Consider the following 17,471-nt stretch of genomic DNA (forward strand, 5'->3'; position numbering starts at 1 on the left):
TAATTTCAAGTTCAGTGTTATCTGCCAGAGTCTGGTTGAGCATATTCTGTCAATGCCCTTACTTTTTGTCTCCCTCTCTACTGTCTAAAATGAGACTCTTAACACAGATTATGCTTTTGTACCCATTGCTGAGTGCTTTGATTTCCAATTGTCGTCTTTGACATTTAAATGCTCCAGCCGGGGCCTTCTGTGCTCATCTGTCTGCTCTATTAGAAGGAAGGTTATATTACTATCAATAAGTCAATTTTGTTGTTGTCCAACAGGCGACTGAGTGCTTTTTACATGTCACTGTGGCATTAGGACAAACTATAATTAGTGGAACTTTTTCCATTTCAAAGGTCTTAGTTGTTGAACAATTTGTTCTTTTAGCTCTCCTTGAATTACCTTTGTCATGACCTCATAGGTTTTTGGGATGTGTATTGGATAGAGAGAGACAGAGGTGAAAGATAGGTGAGTGCAAAAAAAACATTATTGGTGGAATCAGGTGAGTAGAAAAAAACCTTCACACCTTTGGGTCTCTAGGACCAAGATTAAGAAACACTGTGGTGAAAAGTAAGGTGCATACCCTCTGGACTGTGCACAGGGCCATCAGGAACCTCAGAGGGGGCACAAAATAAGATTTAGAATGACTGGGGGTAGTCCGGAGTGGAGCTCGGGTCTAGAAGTTGGATCATTTTTTATTTTTCAAACACCTGAAACAGCGTTTTCCTGTAATCTAGTGCCATAATCATTATACTTGATTCTATGTAAAATATATTGATATTTTTCTGCATATCTTAGCATACCTCTTTAGCTGTGTGTATCTTTCTAACTGATGGTTAAAGTTTGAAATAAACTTAATATTCCTTTCTGCATCTCTGCTAAAATCTCAGTAAAATATTGTATTTATTCAGTTAATGTCATAATTGCTTGCTAATTCTACCAACCTGCCAGCTAAGATAGTTAGACAAGCTAGCTACTCTAAATTGATTTATACTCACAAAAAAAGAAGGGTTCCTCATTTTTCTTTGGGAAAGGTGATGGTTCTATGTGGAACCATACTGACCCAAAGAATCCTTTGTCACGCCCTGAACTGAGATATCTCTGTTTTATTTATATTTTGGTTAAGTCAGGGTATGACTAGGGTGGGTACGCTAGTTTTTGTATTGTCTAGGGGTTTTGTATTGTCTATGGTTTTTGTATGTCTATGTCAGCACTCTTTTGTATAGCTTCATGTTTTGTTATTCTGGTTAGTTTGTTCAGTGTTCATTCTTATATTAATAAAGAATGTACGCATACCACGCTGCGCCTTGGTCCGATTCATACGACGAACGTGACACCCTTTGAGTCCTTCAATGGTTCTTTGCATTAAAGAAAAGGGTTATTTTAGTGAAAATTTAAATGTAGGGGCAGTTCACTCGAAAATGTTGTGCACAGATTTTATTATGCAAGTGTCATTCCAGTTGTTGTACTCTGTTGTGTTATATAATTACATGTTGAATTTGACTATGCCCAGTGATGGTGTCTTGTGAAAGAGTCACGTGTGGCCTTGTGTCAATTGAGAATGGTTGACTAAGTCAGTAATTCTCAATTCTCTTCTCAGGGACCCCCCAGGAATTCCAGAGCTATCACACCTGATTCAAATTCTTTAAAAAACACAATAATTAAACGTATGTAATTTTGACAATATAATATGGCTATTAAACCATAATAGAAAAACCTATATGCTTCTACAAAGAACATTTGAGTTTGAGAAAGGTTATTTAAGGAATCATTCTCCTTAAAGGTTCTGTAAAGAACCATAAAAAAGTGTTCTGTATAGCCCAAAAATGGTTGTAACCATAACAGAACCCCTTTTGGTGCTATATAGAACTGTAAGAAAGGATTTCTTTAAACCACCATACAAATGCCATTTAGAACTTTATGATCATGGTTCTTTATAAACCCTCCATATTACACCAAAACGGGTTCAGCTATGGTTACAAGCCAAATAACCCTTATTTGGCACTATACACAACCATTTGTTTTTAGTGTATAGCCTGAAATGGCTTATTGGTAGCTAGTTGAGTTTGGGAAATAGCTAGCCCAGATTGGGAACCTAAAACCAACTTCCTAAAATTGCTAGGTGGCTATTAGTATTACAGAGTAACGTCAACAAAATTAACAAAAAAAAAATAATTATTATACAGGACTTATCTGAGGAGAAATGGGGTTTTAAAAAGGATTCTTTGGCTGTCCCGATAGGAGAACTATTTTTGGTTCCAGGTAGAACTCTTTTGGGTTCCATGTAGAAATCTCTGGGGGAAAGTTTCTACATGGAATCCAATAGGGTCATACCTGGAACCAAAAGGGTTATCATATGGGGACAACCGTAGGACCCTTTTAAATTCTAGATAGCACCTTCTTTTCTAAGAGTTTATTTGCGTGATGCCTCTGAGCACATACAGTAGCTGTTCAAGCATTAACGATCTCAGTGTCTTGAACACATCAGCCTGCGGTAAAATCAATAATTTCCAGGCCCAGGGACATGTACTAGTCTGTGGCGACCTAAATGCCAGAACCGGACAAGAACCTGACAAACACCTGCCTGGAGGTGAGAGCATCCCCTCCCCCATATACCCCCCAGGCACAACTATGACAACCTAACCAACAATAATGGGTCACAACTCCTGCAGCTCTGTCACACGCTGGGTATGTACATAGTCAATGGTAGGCTTAGAGGGGACTCCTATGGTAGGTACACTTATAGCTCATCTCTTGGCAGTAGTACTTTAGACTACTTTATCACTGACCTCAACCCAGAGTCTCTCAGAGCTTTCACAGACAGCCCACTGACACGCCTATCAGATCACATCAAAATAACAGTCTACTTGAACAGAGTAATACTCAATCATGAAGCATCAAAGCCAAAGGAACTGAGTACTATTAAGAAATGCTATAGATGGAAGGAATGTAGTGTGGAAACCTACCAAAAAACAATTAGGCAAGAACAAAACGTTCCACAGTAATTGTGAAAGTGTAAACTTGGCAGTAGAAAATCTAAACAGTATATTTAACCTCGGCTTCCTTATCAAATCTAAAAATTTCAAACAGAAAATCAAAGAAAATGAACAACAATGACAAATGGTTTGATGAAGAATGCAAAAACCTAAGAAAGAAATTGAGAAACCTGTCCAACCAAAAACTAGAGACCCAGAAAACCTGAGTCTATGCATTCACTATGGTGAATCACTAAAACAATACAGAAATACACTAAGGAAAAAGAAGGAACAGCACGTCAGAAATCAGCTCAATGTAATTGAAGAATCCATAGACTCTAACCACTTCTGGGAAATTGGGAAACACTAATCAAACAACCACACGAATAACACACACATTTCTTCCCACAGGGCCGTGGGATGAGACAGGGATGCAGCTTAAGCCCCACACTCTTAAACATATACACTGCTCAAAAAAATAAAGGGAACACTTAAATAACACATCCAAGATCTGAATGAATGAAATATTCTTATTAAATACTTTTTTCTTTACATAGTTGAATGTGCTGACAACAAAATCACACAAAAATGATCAATGGAAATCAAATGTATCAACACATGGAGGTCTGGATTTGGAGTCACACTCAAAATTAAAGTGGAAAACCACACTACAGGCTGATCCAACTTTGATGTAATGTCCTTAAAACAAGTCCAAATGAGGCTCAGTAGTGTGTGTGGCCTCCACGTGCCTGTATGACCTCCCTACAACGCCTGGGCGTGCTCCTGATGAGGTGGCGGATGGTCTCCTGAGGGATCTCCTCCCAGACCTGGACTAAAGCATCCGCCAACTCCTGGACAGTCTGTTGTGCAATGTGACGTTGGTGGATGGAGCGAGACATGATGTCCCAGATGTGGTCAATTGGATTCAGGTCTGGGGAACGGGCGGGCCAGTCCATGCCTTCCTCTTTCAGGAACTGCCACATGAGGTAATGCATTGTCTTGCATTAGGAGGAACCCAGGGCCAACCGCACCAGCATATGGTCTCACAAGGGGTCTGAGGATCTCATCTCGGTACCTAATGGCAGTCAGGCTACCTCTGGCGAGCACACGGTTGGCTGTGCGGCCCCCCAAAGAAATGCCACCCCACACCATGACTGACCCACCGCCAAACCGGTCATGCTGGAGGATGTTGCAGGCAGCAGAAAATTCTCCACGGAATCTCCAGACTCTGTCACGTCTGTCACATGTGCTCAGTGTGTACCTGCTTTCATCTGTGAAGAGCACAGGGTGCTAGTGGCGAATTTGCCAATCTTGGTGTTCTCTGGCAAATGCCAAACGTCCTGCATGGTGTTGGGCTGTAAGCACAACCCCCACCTGTGGACGTCGGGCCCTCATACCACCCTTATGGAGTCTGTTTCTGACCATTTGAGCAGACACGTGCACATTTTTGGCCTGCTGGAGGTCATTTTGCAGGGCTCTGGCAGTGCTCCCTCTGCTCCTCCTTGCACAAAGGCGGAGGTAGCGGTGCTGCTGCTGGGTTGTTGCCCTCCTACGGCCTCCTCCACGTCTCCTGATGTACTGGCCTGTCTCCTAGTAGCGGCTCCATGCTCTGGACACTACGCTGACAGACACAGCAAACCTTCTTGCCACAGCTCGCATTGATGTGCCATCCTGGATGAGCTGCACTACCTGAGCCACTTGTGTGGGTTATAGACTCCATCTCATGCTACCACTAGAGTGAAAGCATAGCCAGCATTCAAAAGTGACCAAAACATCAGCCAGGAAGCATAGGAACTGAGAAGTGGTCTGTGGTCACCACCTGCAGAACCACTCCTTTATTGGGCGTGTCTTGCTAATTGCCTATAATTTCTACCTGTTGTCTATTCCATTTTCACAACAGCATGTGACATTTATTGTCAATCAGTGTTCCTTCCTAATTGGACAGTTTGATTTCACAGAAGTGTGATTGACTTGGAGTTACATTGTGTTGTTTAAGTGTTCCCATTATTTTTTCGCGCAGTGTATATCAACGAATTGGCAAGAGCGCTAGAACAGTCTGCAGCACCCAACCTCACACTGCTAGAATCTGAAGTCAAATTTCTACTGTTTGCTGATGATCTGGTGCAAACAGCAGAACATATCATTATGTTAGGTCAGCAACTAGTCACAGAAAGCATCAGCCATTTTCAAACCAAAGAGAAGTGTCACAAAAAGCAGAAATATAGATACAATTTATCACTAACCTTTGATGATCTTAATCAGATGACACTCCCAGGACTAAATGTTACACAATACATGTATGTTTTGTTCGATCAAATTCATATTTATATCCAAAAGCCTCAGTTTACATTGGCGCCATGTTCAGAAATGCCTCCAAAATATCCTGTCACGCCCTGACCGTAGAGAGCCTTTTAACCTGTTGGATCTCTAGGGGCGCTATTTCATTTTTGGATAAAAAACGTTCCCGTTTTAAGCGCAATATTTTGTCACGAAAAGATGCTCGACTATGCATATTATTGACCGTTTTGGAAAGAAAACACTCTGAAGTTTCAGAATCTGCAAAGATATTGTCTGTAAGTGCCCCAGAACTCATTCTACAGGCGAAATCAAGATGATGCGTCAACCAGGAAATGAGCAGAATCTCTGAAGCTCTGTTTTCCATTGTCTCCTTATATGGCTGTGATTGCGCAAGGAATGAGCCTACACTTTCTGTCGTTTCCCCAAGGTGTTTATAGCATTGTGACGTATTTGTAGGCATATCATTGGAAGATTGACCATAAGAGACTACATTTTCCAAGTGTCCGCCTGGTGTCCTGCGTGGAAATCGGTGCGCAAAGCCAGGTGCTGGTATTTTTCCATTTGATTGAGGGGAGAAACCATGCTTCCACGAACGATATATCATTGAAGAGATATGTGAAAAACACCTTGAGGATTGATTCTAAACGTTTGCCATGTTTTCAGTCGATATTATGGAGTTAATTTGGAAAAAAGTTCGCGTTTTGAGGACTGAATTTGCGTTTTTTTTTTGGTAGCCAAATGGAATGTACAAAACGGAGCTATTTCTAATACACATGAATCTTTTTTGGAAAAACTGAGCATCTGCTATCTAACTGAGAGTCTCCTCATTGAAAACATCCGAAGTTCTTCAAAGGTAAATGATTTTATTTGAAGGCTTTTATGTTTTTGTTGAAATCTTGCGTGCTGGATGCTAACGCTAATGCTAACGCTAAATGCTACGCTAGCTAGCTACTTTTACACAAATAATTGTTTTCCTATGGTTGAGAAGCATATTTTGAAAATCTGAGATGACAGTGTTGTTTACAAAAGGCTAAGCTTGAGAGATGGCATATTTATTTAATTTCATTTGCGATTTTCATGAATAGTTAACGTTGCGTTATGGTAATGAGCTTGAGTCTGTATTCCTGATACCGGATCCGGGATGGGGAGATCAGAGAGGTTAATGTGGGTATTCTATGTTCATTTTTCTATGTTTTGTATTTCTTTGTTTTGGCCGGGTATGGTTCTCAGTCAGGGACAGCTATCGTCTATTGTTTTCTCTGATTGGGAACCATACTTAGGCAGCTCTTTTACCCACCTGTCTTTGTGGGTAGTTGTCTTTGTTTGTTGGCACTATAGCCTTTAGCTTCACGGTTGGTTTTTGGATTGTTTATTGTTTTTGTCGGCGTCATAATAAGAAAAATAATATGTACGCTCACCACGCTGCACCTTGGTCCAGTTAATTCGACAGCCGTGACACATCTGGAGAAATTGCAAAGAGTCACATCAAATAACAGAAATACTCATCATAAACTTTGATGAAAGATACATGTTTTACATAGAATTTAAGATAAACTTGTTCTTAATGCAACCGCTGTGCCAGATTTCAGAAAGCTTTATGGCAAAAGCACAATATTCATTAATATGAGAACAGCGTTCAGCCACAAAAGCAAGCCTAACAGTTACCCGCCAAATTGGGGAGTCAACAGAAGTCATAAATAGCATTATAAATCTTCACTTACCTTTGCTGATCTTCGTCGGAATGCACTCCCAGGACTCCCACTTCCTCAAGAAATGTTAGTTTTGTTCGATTACGTCCATATTTATGTCCAAATACCTCCGTTTTGTTCGCACGTTTAGTTCACTATTCCAAAAGGTACAATGCGCGAGCGCAAAATCCAGATGAAAAGTCAAAAGAGTTCCATTACAGTTTGTAGAAACATGTCAAACGATGTTTACAATCAAACCTTAGGGTATTTTTATAATAAATCTTCAATAATATTCCAACTGGAGCAGAATACCTCACCACTGTGATTGACCAAAACTTAAGAAAAGCTTTGACTATGTACAGACTCAGTGAGCATAGCCTTGCTATTGAGAAAGGCTGCCGCAGGCAGACCTGGCTCTCAAGAGAAGACAAGCTACTGCCCACAAAATGAGGTGGAAACTGAGCTGCACTTCCTAACCTCCTGCCAAACGTATGACCATATTAGAGACATATGTTTCCCTCAGATTACACAGATCCACAACGAATTTGAAAACAATCCAAATTTGATAAACTCCCATATCTATTGGGTGAAATACCACAGTGTGCCATCACAGCAGAAAGTTATGTGACCTGTTGCCACGAGAAAAGGGCAACCAGTGAAGAACAAACACCATGGTAAATACAACCCATATTTATGTTTATTTATTTTCCCTTTTGTACTTTAATTAAAACCTTTAACCATTTGCACACACTTACAACACTGTATATATACATAATGACATTTGAAATGTATTTATTATTTTGGAACTTCTGTGAGTGTAATGTTTACTGTTCATTTTGGTTTATTTCACTTTTCTATATTATCTACTTCATTTGCTTTGGCAATGTTAACATTTGTTTCCCATGCCAATAAAGCACCTTGAATTGATTTGAGAGATAGCACCTGATTGGCCGGGAAGCGCAGGCTGAGCTGGGAATGTAGGAGAGGTAGCTAGAGTGTGCGACGGCCCCTTCTCCTCCCAGCCCTGGCCATCAGAGTAGAGGGCTCTCAGCCATTGGCTCAGCTCAGCAACACCAAACGCTGTATAAAGGCATGCCTGTCGCCACGGTTTGTGGAAACATCCTCTCCCCAGCAGATGCTCGCCGACCGAGCCGGAGAATGAGCACCTCAGCAAGAGATGAATGAGGAAAAGAGAGCACGCTGCCGTAGAGAACATGAGAGAGAACAGAGAAATAAAGAGATAGTGTGTGAGAGGAACACAGAAGCCCAGAGTGTCTGAGCCTTCTGTTTTGATGGGCTGCAGAGTTTGGAGAGTCTCCCCTTGCTGTGAGGAGAGAATCTGAAAAAGCCCTCCCACCCTCTCCATCCGCATCTGGACAGCCCTGACTCTCACGCCTTACTGAGTCCATCCTATGCGTTCTGTGATTAGTAAAGTTGTTTACATCCGCACACTTTACTTTACTTTTTTCTCTTGCTTTACCAGACAGTGTGCATTTTGCACATGGAAGCCACTGGCCTCCAATGGCTTGTTACTACATTGTCATCAGCTCCACACACCTCAGCAATGGACACTTCAGGAACATCAAGGGAGTTTTCCGGGGTCCCCTCAATAAGAATGGCAGCAAGAACTTGGTAAGGCATGCACCATCTCATAAACCTCTGAACAAGACAAAATTTGACATTTAACTAATGTTGCATTAGGTACCATATGTATGCATTTATGAAAATATGTGCTATATAGAATCCTGTTTTATTGTGTGCTAAGGAAGCCGGGTATTAGTAATGACAACAGTGATAAAGCGTTACATATTACAGAATATCAGCTCTGTAAAAGAGATGACACACACACACACACACACACACACACACACACACACACACACACACACACACACACACACACACACACACACACACACACACACACACACACAAGCCTCCCTGTGTCCAAACCACGGGCCACTTCTTTATCACAAATGACATTATACATGACAATGATAACAATGATACGGCAGCAGCCATGCAGTGTAATTTAATTACAGTAAATTTGTGGATTCCTGGAAGGAAAAGCCTTGCAAAGCTTTCAAGGCACTATTGAAAATGCACACATTCCCTTGTTCCATTTCTTTCTCTCTCTAGTCCGCATTTACACCTCGCTAAGGCACTCCGGTTGCTTTCCCAGCGGAGGAGCCTCCGCTCTAAAGAAGTGGAATCATATTAGATGAGATATTGATGCACTCACTGTGAGGCTATGAGAGACCACTGCTTAGTAGGAACCCTGTTCCCAGGGTTAAATAGACTAATGCAGTTGGTGTGTTGGGCCTCGTCGCCATCAAACAGCAATAGATTGTCTCCAGTCAACTGGAAAGCAAAAGGGTACCCAATCCTCCCTCAGCAGACTCACTCTATCCATTTGACAGTTGATTTCTCACTACAGTCAACACACTTGCAGGCACCTTGTCCATATAACAGTAAGGATCCCAAATTTACCATATGTTTCATTCTAAACATGTGGAATCAATGTGACTGCTAAGAAGCCACCTCAATGGGGTGGATAAGGACTCTGAGCCACTCGGTAAGACTTAGTGAGATATCCTGTAATTAGAGCTATGCTACTCTCACTATGCTACCCTCGCTAAGAATCATCTCACTTACACTTCACCAGATTATGTATTTAGATATGCAAAGCAATGACTTCACTTGTTGCTCTAGCTGTGAATTATATTCTATCCAGGCTATTTATTTAACGGCCTGATTTGCAGATCCTACCTTTTATTTACCTTATGTTTCATGCTACATTATAGTACATGTACGCTACATTATTTGACTATTGACATGTCAGTGACATGACTGCTATTCGGGTCAAGTCCCAAGTCCATCCAGATCCAGCCGTATATATAGTTGCAGTCGAAAGTTGACATACACTTAGGTTGGAGTCATTAAAACTCGTTTTTAAACCATTCTACAAATTTCTTGTTAACAAACTATTGTTTTGGCAAGTCGTTTAGGACATCTACTTTGTGCATGACACAAGTCATTTTTTCCAATAATTGTTTACACAGATTATTTCACTTATAATTCACTGTATCACAATTCCAGTGGGTCAGAAGTTTACATACACTAAGTTGACTGTGCCTTTAAACAGCTTGGAAAATTCCATTAAATTATGTCATGGCTTTAGAAGCTTCTGATAGGCTAATTGACATCATTTGAGTCTATTGGAGGTGTACCTGTGGATTTATTTCAAGGCCTACCTTCAAACTCATTGCCTCTTTGCTTGACATCATGGGAAAATCAAAAGAAATCAGCCAATATCTCAGAAAAAAAATGTAGACCTCCACATCCTTGGGAGCAAATGCCTGAAGGTACCACGTTCATCTGTACAAACAATAGTACGCAAGTATAAACACCATTGGACCACGCTGCCATCATACCACTCAGGAAGGAGACGCGTTCTGTCTCCTAGAGATGAACGTACTCTGGTGTGAAAAGTGCAAATCAATCCCAGAACGACAGCAACGGAACTTGGGAAGACACTGGAGGAAACAGGTACAAAAGTGTCGATATCCACAATAAAACGAGTCCTATATCAACAGAACCTGAAAGGCCTCTCAGCAAGGAAGAAGCCACTGCTCCGAAACCGCCATAAAAAGTCCAGACAACGGTTTGCAGCGTCACAAAGATCTTACTTTTTGGAGAAATTTCCTCTGGTCTGATGAAACGAATATAGAACTGTTTGGCCATAATGACCATCGTTATGATTGAAGGAAAAAGGGGGAGGCTTGCAAGCCGAAGACATCATCCTAACCGATTAAATGTCAGGTATTGTGAAAAACTGAGTTTAAATGTATTTGGCTAAGGTGTATGTAAACTTTCGACTTCAACTGTAAATACTGCTAAAAAAAAGCTACAGGTACATTCATTCATGGTAGCTGAGATCAGACCATTGCACCCTGCACTCTAAGGGAAAACTCAGTCTCAGCATTCCAGTGCAGCACCACTCTAAAGACCCCAAACTGTTATCATTAGCAGAAAATTATATTTTATGCAGTATAACTGCTGAGCTTCTGAACACTTACCAGAGTCTGTGCTCACAGAGAGTGGCTGAGGGGCACCTAACAGCTGATGTGAGAACTGTGTTCATGAGGAGCGGTGCTCCCTCGCACAGCTCTTTTCAATGTGCAATCTCTACAAATAATGCCATTTATTTAATGCAATCTCACAATGGCTATAGGACTTGTTCTTGTTTTAGTGGTATACCATCGCTGCCTGAGGCTAAATTATTGATATGTATATTTCCTTTATATAACAGTTATTTCATTGACATATATGGCTTCCAATAATAAAAAACTAAGCTTTTCATATCAACAAATATACACATTACTTGTGATTATGGTATTTGACTTGGTTCATAATAGGGTTGGGCGAAAGCCAGAATTTCACATAGTCATTACCGTCCTTCTCTCATCCCGGGATTTATGGCATTACCGGCTTAGTACACAAGGGGGAGCCATTAAAATGTTTTAAGCCCATTGGGCGTCTATTACCGGAACAAAATTAGCTAAAGTAATAGCGAATTTCCATGGAGGCTGCTAGCTAAATATGCTAACTAGTGCAAACAGATTCTTTCAGTTGTTGCAAAGTCAGGCAGTCCAGCTCATAAAGTTATACATATATAGGTAGGAGCTACCGAATGTAATTTTTGATGAGTTTTGACATTTACACGCAAGTGTGAATGAGAGACATTGTATTGATGGTATTGAAAAACCATCCTGTTGCTATTATACAGTATATAGTATAACGCTCAAGCCTAGTTCACAAACTTTTTGTATGACATGATGATGGTGAAGTTGGCTCAAAACAAAGTCATGTATGTCAAGCATCTGGAATACCGGGATAATGTTCCATGTTGTCACATGCTACTGTTCAGTTTTAGCAGGGCGCTCTGACCTCACCAGTTTTGCCAGTCATGTGACTGGCCATAGCCCACTGCACCCTGGTTCAATTAAACTCATCCAATGTAATCTAAATACTTTGCCAGAGTCTTTCTTTTCATCACAGCAGCTGTTCCCTTGACATTTGCTGACCCAATAACCCAGGCTTTATCACAACCGGCCATGATTGGGAGTCCCTGTCACATCTGCTCCTGCCATGCCCTCTAGTGCTCATCCTGTTTCTCCTTGACCTGCAGCCACTCCCCCCAGTGCTCTCTCTGTATCTGTGTGTGTGTGTTTGTGTGTGTGACTGTGTGGGTGTACAGGTGTGCTAAAGTCAGAGCAGATTCCCAAAAGCTGCAACCTGTTCCATTATCAAGACCTCTACAAATACTCAGCCCTGCCACTTCCACACTGCCTGATCGTAATCTCTGCTCTGTCAGTCCATGTTTTTACCTGTTTGTTCCTGTTGTGCCTGTTTTCCCTTGCCTGCCGCTGTTTTCCTCTCCACAACAGTTCTGCCCGCTCTGACTCTGGTCCCTGTCTCCAGTCCGACTTCTCGTCAGTCCTGCTGCTCTATCCTGGATTCCCCACTCTCCTCTACCTTCGATTCCCCTCCAGACCTGCTTACCCTGTCCAAACACCTCTCGCTCCAGCCTCATCCTCCGCACCTGATTTCCGGCTACCGGCCCTAGCTTTCCCTGGCCTGCACTAAATCTTCCCCCTGTGTTTCAATAAATACCTTGGTTACCTCCTCCCATTATCCTGGTCTGAGTCTGCTCTTGGGTTCACCTGTTCCGCTCTGCGTGACAGTATGATCTGGCCAAAGACATGAACCCAGCAGACTCAGATCCTCTCCACCAAACCCTCGCCGGCCAAGGCGCCCTGCTCAAGCAACATTACCAAGCCCTGAAAACCCTTCGGGAGCACATCTTGATGTGGTGGCCCACCAGGAGCTTTCACGGAGCCTGTCTGTGCTACAGGGCTGAACCTTCGCCCAGAGCTCGCAACCAGCCCCAAATTCTCCTCCTCTGCTCCGTGAGCCGTTCGTTCCGGCCCCCGAGCGTTATGACGGCAACCTCAGAGCTTGCAGAGCCTTTTTGTTACAATGTTCACTGGTATAAGAGCAACATCCCTACGCATATGCTAGTGAACAGGCCAAGATATCCTTCCTGATTGGCAGCCTCTGTGGAGCAGCGCTTTCTTGGGCTACGGCTGTGTAGGAGAAACAGTCCCGTCTGCTCCTCCTACTCCAGCTTCACAGAGGAGATGAGGAGAGTCTTTGACCACCCTGTCTGCAATAAGGATGCCGCCAAGAAACTCCTGTCCCTCCGTCAAGGCTCCCATAGTGTCGCTGAGATGGCGATCGAGTTTCGCACCCTCGCCGCTGAGAGCAGCTGGAATGAGGAGGCCCTTCAGGGATCATTCCAGAACGCTCTCACCGAGACCATCAAGAATGAGTTGGTGTACAGGGATGAGCCTGACGGACTCGAGGAGCTCATCTCCCTCACCATCCGCATCGACAACCGTCTCCATGAGCGTCAGAGAGAGAGGGCAGATCCCGAACCCACATGGCTCGACCGGGTCCGTCTCTCTCATGAGGAGAGGCAGCGTTGAGTCAGCACTAGGAGCTGCCTATACCTTGGCAAGGTTGGTCACTTTATCTCCACTTGTTCACTGCGGCCAGCTAAAAGAAGGTGGCTCGACATTTGTGGGGGCTATACTGTTGAGTCAAAGAGCAGGTCCATCTTCACCCAGACCCTTGCTAGACGGCACTCTTGTTTGGCAAAGCCAGGCTTTTTCTCTACCTGCCCTCTTCAACTCAGGTGTTGACAAGAATTTCCTGGACGGAGGTGTTGTTACCCAGTTGGGTCTGAACACTGTTCTGCTCGATTCACCCCTCAATGCCAATGCTCTCAATGGACAGCTCCTCGCCCGTTTCAGTGAGAGAACCATTTTGGTGATTCTGCGTCGAAATCACCAGGAAAGGATCAGTCTCCACATAATCAGCTGCCCTCGCTCTCCCCTGGTTCTTGGCCATCCTTGGTTAACTTCTTTGGGATATGGGGCAGTATTATCACGTCCGGATGAATAGCGTGTCCAAAGTAAACGGCCTGCTACTCTGGCTTAGAAGCCAGGATATTCATATTAGTAGATTTGGATAGAGAACACTCTGAAGTTTCCAAAACTGTTTGAATGATGTCTGTGAGTATAACAGAAACCCCGACAAACCATCCAGGATCATTTTTTTAGGTCACCCTCTTTTCAATGAGTTTTCATTGGGAATCTAGAATTCTAAGGCATGGGCTTGCAGTTCCCATCGCTTCCACTGGATGTTAACAGTCTTTAGATATTGGTTGAGGTTTTTCCTTTGTGTAATGAAGAAGTACGGCCATCCAGAACGAGGGTAACTTGAAGTGTACTGTTTGATAGAGGCGCGTGACCAGAAATGCTCGCTACACTTTACACGTTATCATCCTGTATTGAACGCTGTTTATCCCGTCTTCAATTTTATCGATTATTTACGTTGAATACCTAAAGTTGTATTACAAAAGTAGTTTGAAATGTTTGGACAATGCTTACAGGTAACTTTTGAGATATTTTGTAGTCACGTTGCGCAAGTTGGAACCGGTGTTCTGGATCAAACGTGCCAAATAAATGAACATTTTGGATATATATCGATGGAATTAATCGAACAAAAGGACCATTTATGATGTTTATGGGACATATTGGAGTGCCAATAGAATAAGCTCATCAAAGGTAAGGCATGAATTATATTTTTATTTCTGTATCTTGTGGGTTGAAATATGCTTTTCTCTCTTTGGGGTGCTATCTTCAGATAATAGCATCGTTTGCTTTCGCCGTAAAGCATTTATGAAATCTGACACGTTGGCTGGATTCACAACAAGTGTATCTTTAATTCGGTATATTGAATGTGTAATTTCATCAAAGTTGATTATTATAATTTTTTTATATAATAAAAAAAAAATGAATTTTACCCGTTTTCTCCCCAATTTCGTGGTATCCAATTGTTTTAGTAGCAACTATCTTGTCTCATCGCTACAACTCCCGTATGGGCTCGGGAGAGACGAAGGTTGAAAGTGTCCTCCGATACACAACTCAACCAAGCCGCACTGCTTCTTAACACAGCGCACATCCAACCCGGAAGCCAGCCGCACCAATGTGTCGGAGGAAACACCGTGCACCTGGCAACCTTGGTTAGTGTGCACAGCGCCCGGCCCGCCACAGGAGTCGCTGGTGCGCGATGAGACAAGGACATCCCTACTGGCCAAGCCCTTCCTAACCCGGACGACGCTAGGCCAATTGTGCATCACCCCACGGACCTCCCAGTCGTGGCCGGTTACGACAGAGCCTGGGCGTGAGCCCAGAGTCTCTGATGGCACAGCTGGCGCTGCAATACAGCGCCCTTTAACCACTGCGCCACCCGGGAGGCCCAAAGTTGTATTTTTATGGTAATTTATTTGAATATGGCGCTCTGCATTTTCACAGGATGTTGGCCAGGTGGGACGCTACCATCCCACATATCCCATCGAGGTTAAAGCTGCACAACTCACAGATTGACTGACTGCTGGAAGGGTAACTAGGTTTTGGAAAACAGCAGCAGTGAGACCAGCGTTAGTGAGATCAAACACTCAAAGAGTCCAAGTGATGTGTTGAATGCCGTTTTCCACTCATTCCCCTCTCTGATGCGGACAAGGTGGTAGGCATTCCGGACATCGAGTTTAGTGAACACCGTGGCACCATGGACAGTGGCAAAAGCAGAACTGATCAGTGAGAGGGATAGTTTTTCCTAACAGTGATACTATTCAGCCCACGGAAGTCTATGCATGGCCTAAGTGACCCATCTTTTTTCTTGACATAGAAAAAACAGCCCCTACCGGAGAGGAAGAAGGCCCCTCCATAGCCTCTTGCTCGGGGTGCGAGAGGTATTTTTTTGAAATATGTAGCTTTCACAACAAGTACAATACAGCAAATGAAAGATAAACATCTTGTTAACAGTCTGATGGCCTTGAGATTGAAAAACATCTTCTGTCTCTCGGTCCCTGCTTTGATGCACATGTACTGTTCTCGCCTCCTGGATGATAGCAGGGTGAACAGGCAGTGGCTCGGGTGGTTGTTGTCCTTGGTGATCTTTATTGCGATCCTGTGACATCGGGTGGTGTAGGTGTCCTGGAGGGCAGGTAGTTTGCCCCCGGTGATGCGTTGTGCAGACCTTACTACCCTCTGGAGAGCCTTACGGTTGTGGGCGGAGCAGTTGCTGTACCAGGCGGTGATTCAGCCCGACAGGATGCTCTCGATTGTGCATCTGTAGAAGTTTGTGAGTGCTTTTGGTGACAAGCCAAATTTCTTTAGCCTCCTGAGGTTAGTCCATGTTTCTAGACATTTGTGCCTATTTTCCCTTGCCTGCCGCTGTTTTCCTCTCCACTACGGTTCTGCCCGCTCTGACTCTGGTCCCTGTCTCCAGTCCAACTTCTCATCAGTCCTGCTACTCTATCTTGGATTCCCCACTATATGATCCCTTGAATTCCGCTCTGGACCTGCTTACCCTGTCCTAACACCTCTCTCTAAAGCCTCGTCCTCTGCACTTGGTTTCCGGCAACCCGCCCGAGCTTCCCCTGGCCTGCACTCAATCTTCCCCTCGTGTTTCAATAAATACTTTGGTTACCTCCTCCCAGTATCCTCGACTGAGTCTGCAATTGGTTTCACCTGTTCCGCTCTGCGTGACAGTCCCATAGGGCGGCACACAATTGGCCAAGCGTCATCCGGGTTTGGACCATGTAGGCCATCATTGTAAATAAGAATTTGTTCTTATCTGGCTTGCCTAGTTAAAGGTTAAATTAAAAATACAAAAAGAAATTAGCAGCAACGAGGACAGTGTTACATGTATCTGTGAATGAAGCTTGTTCACCGTCTGATACGACAGACCCTCCATCTGTTACCCTATGGCAGGTATTCCAAGAAATGCCATTGGGGGTGCGCCAAATAAAATGTGATTCACATTTATTTATTTTTTACAAATAAAACAAGTGGTTCTATGAAAATTGAATTTTGAATTTTCTAAATGAAATCAGGTGTAGCCGAATACAACAAATCAACGCTACCTTACAATGTCTGCGCTCAGTATCTTGCCTTCGCAAATCGCGCTGTTAAAAAACCTCTTTGGGCTGCAATCCCGTTAACGGGATGATATGACAACAGCCAGTGAAAGTGCAGGGCGCCAAATTCAAAACAACAGAAATCTCATAATTAAAATTCCTCAAACATACATGTATCTTATAGCGTTTTAAAGGTAGTCTTGTTGTTAATCCCACCACAGTGTCCGATTTCAAATAGACTTTACGGTGAAAGCACCACAAACGATTATGTTAGGTCAGAGCCAAGTCACAGAAAAACAGCCAAAGAGAGGAGTCACAAAAGCACAAATAGAGATAAAATTAATCACTAACCTTTGATTATCTTCATCAGATGACACTCATAGGACTTCATGTTACCCAATACATGTATGTTTTGTTTGATAAAGTTCATATTTATATAAAAAAAATCTGAGTTTACATTGGTGCGTTACATTCACT

At 43.0% G+C, this 17,471-nt stretch overlaps 1 protein-coding gene across 1 annotated transcript in view; it reads left to right on the top strand.

Moving 5' to 3' along the window:
• The first annotated feature begins 8,464 nt into the window (after nt 1–8,464).
• Nucleotides 8,465–17,471, top strand: part of LOC139412573 (zinc finger protein 804A-like) — a 72,989-nt gene continuing 63,982 nt past the window's right edge. The window contains exon 1 of the mRNA XM_071159288.1: nt 8,465–8,575. Within this exon, the coding sequence (XP_071015389.1) occupies nt 8,465–8,575 (111 nt within the window). The remainder of the gene's footprint in view (nt 8,576–17,471) is intronic.

The sequence above is a fragment of the Oncorhynchus clarkii genome, chromosome 7 (assembly GCF_045791955.1).
Source record: "Oncorhynchus clarkii lewisi isolate Uvic-CL-2024 chromosome 7, UVic_Ocla_1.0, whole genome shotgun sequence".
NCBI lineage: Eukaryota > Metazoa > Chordata > Actinopteri > Salmoniformes > Salmonidae > Oncorhynchus > Oncorhynchus clarkii.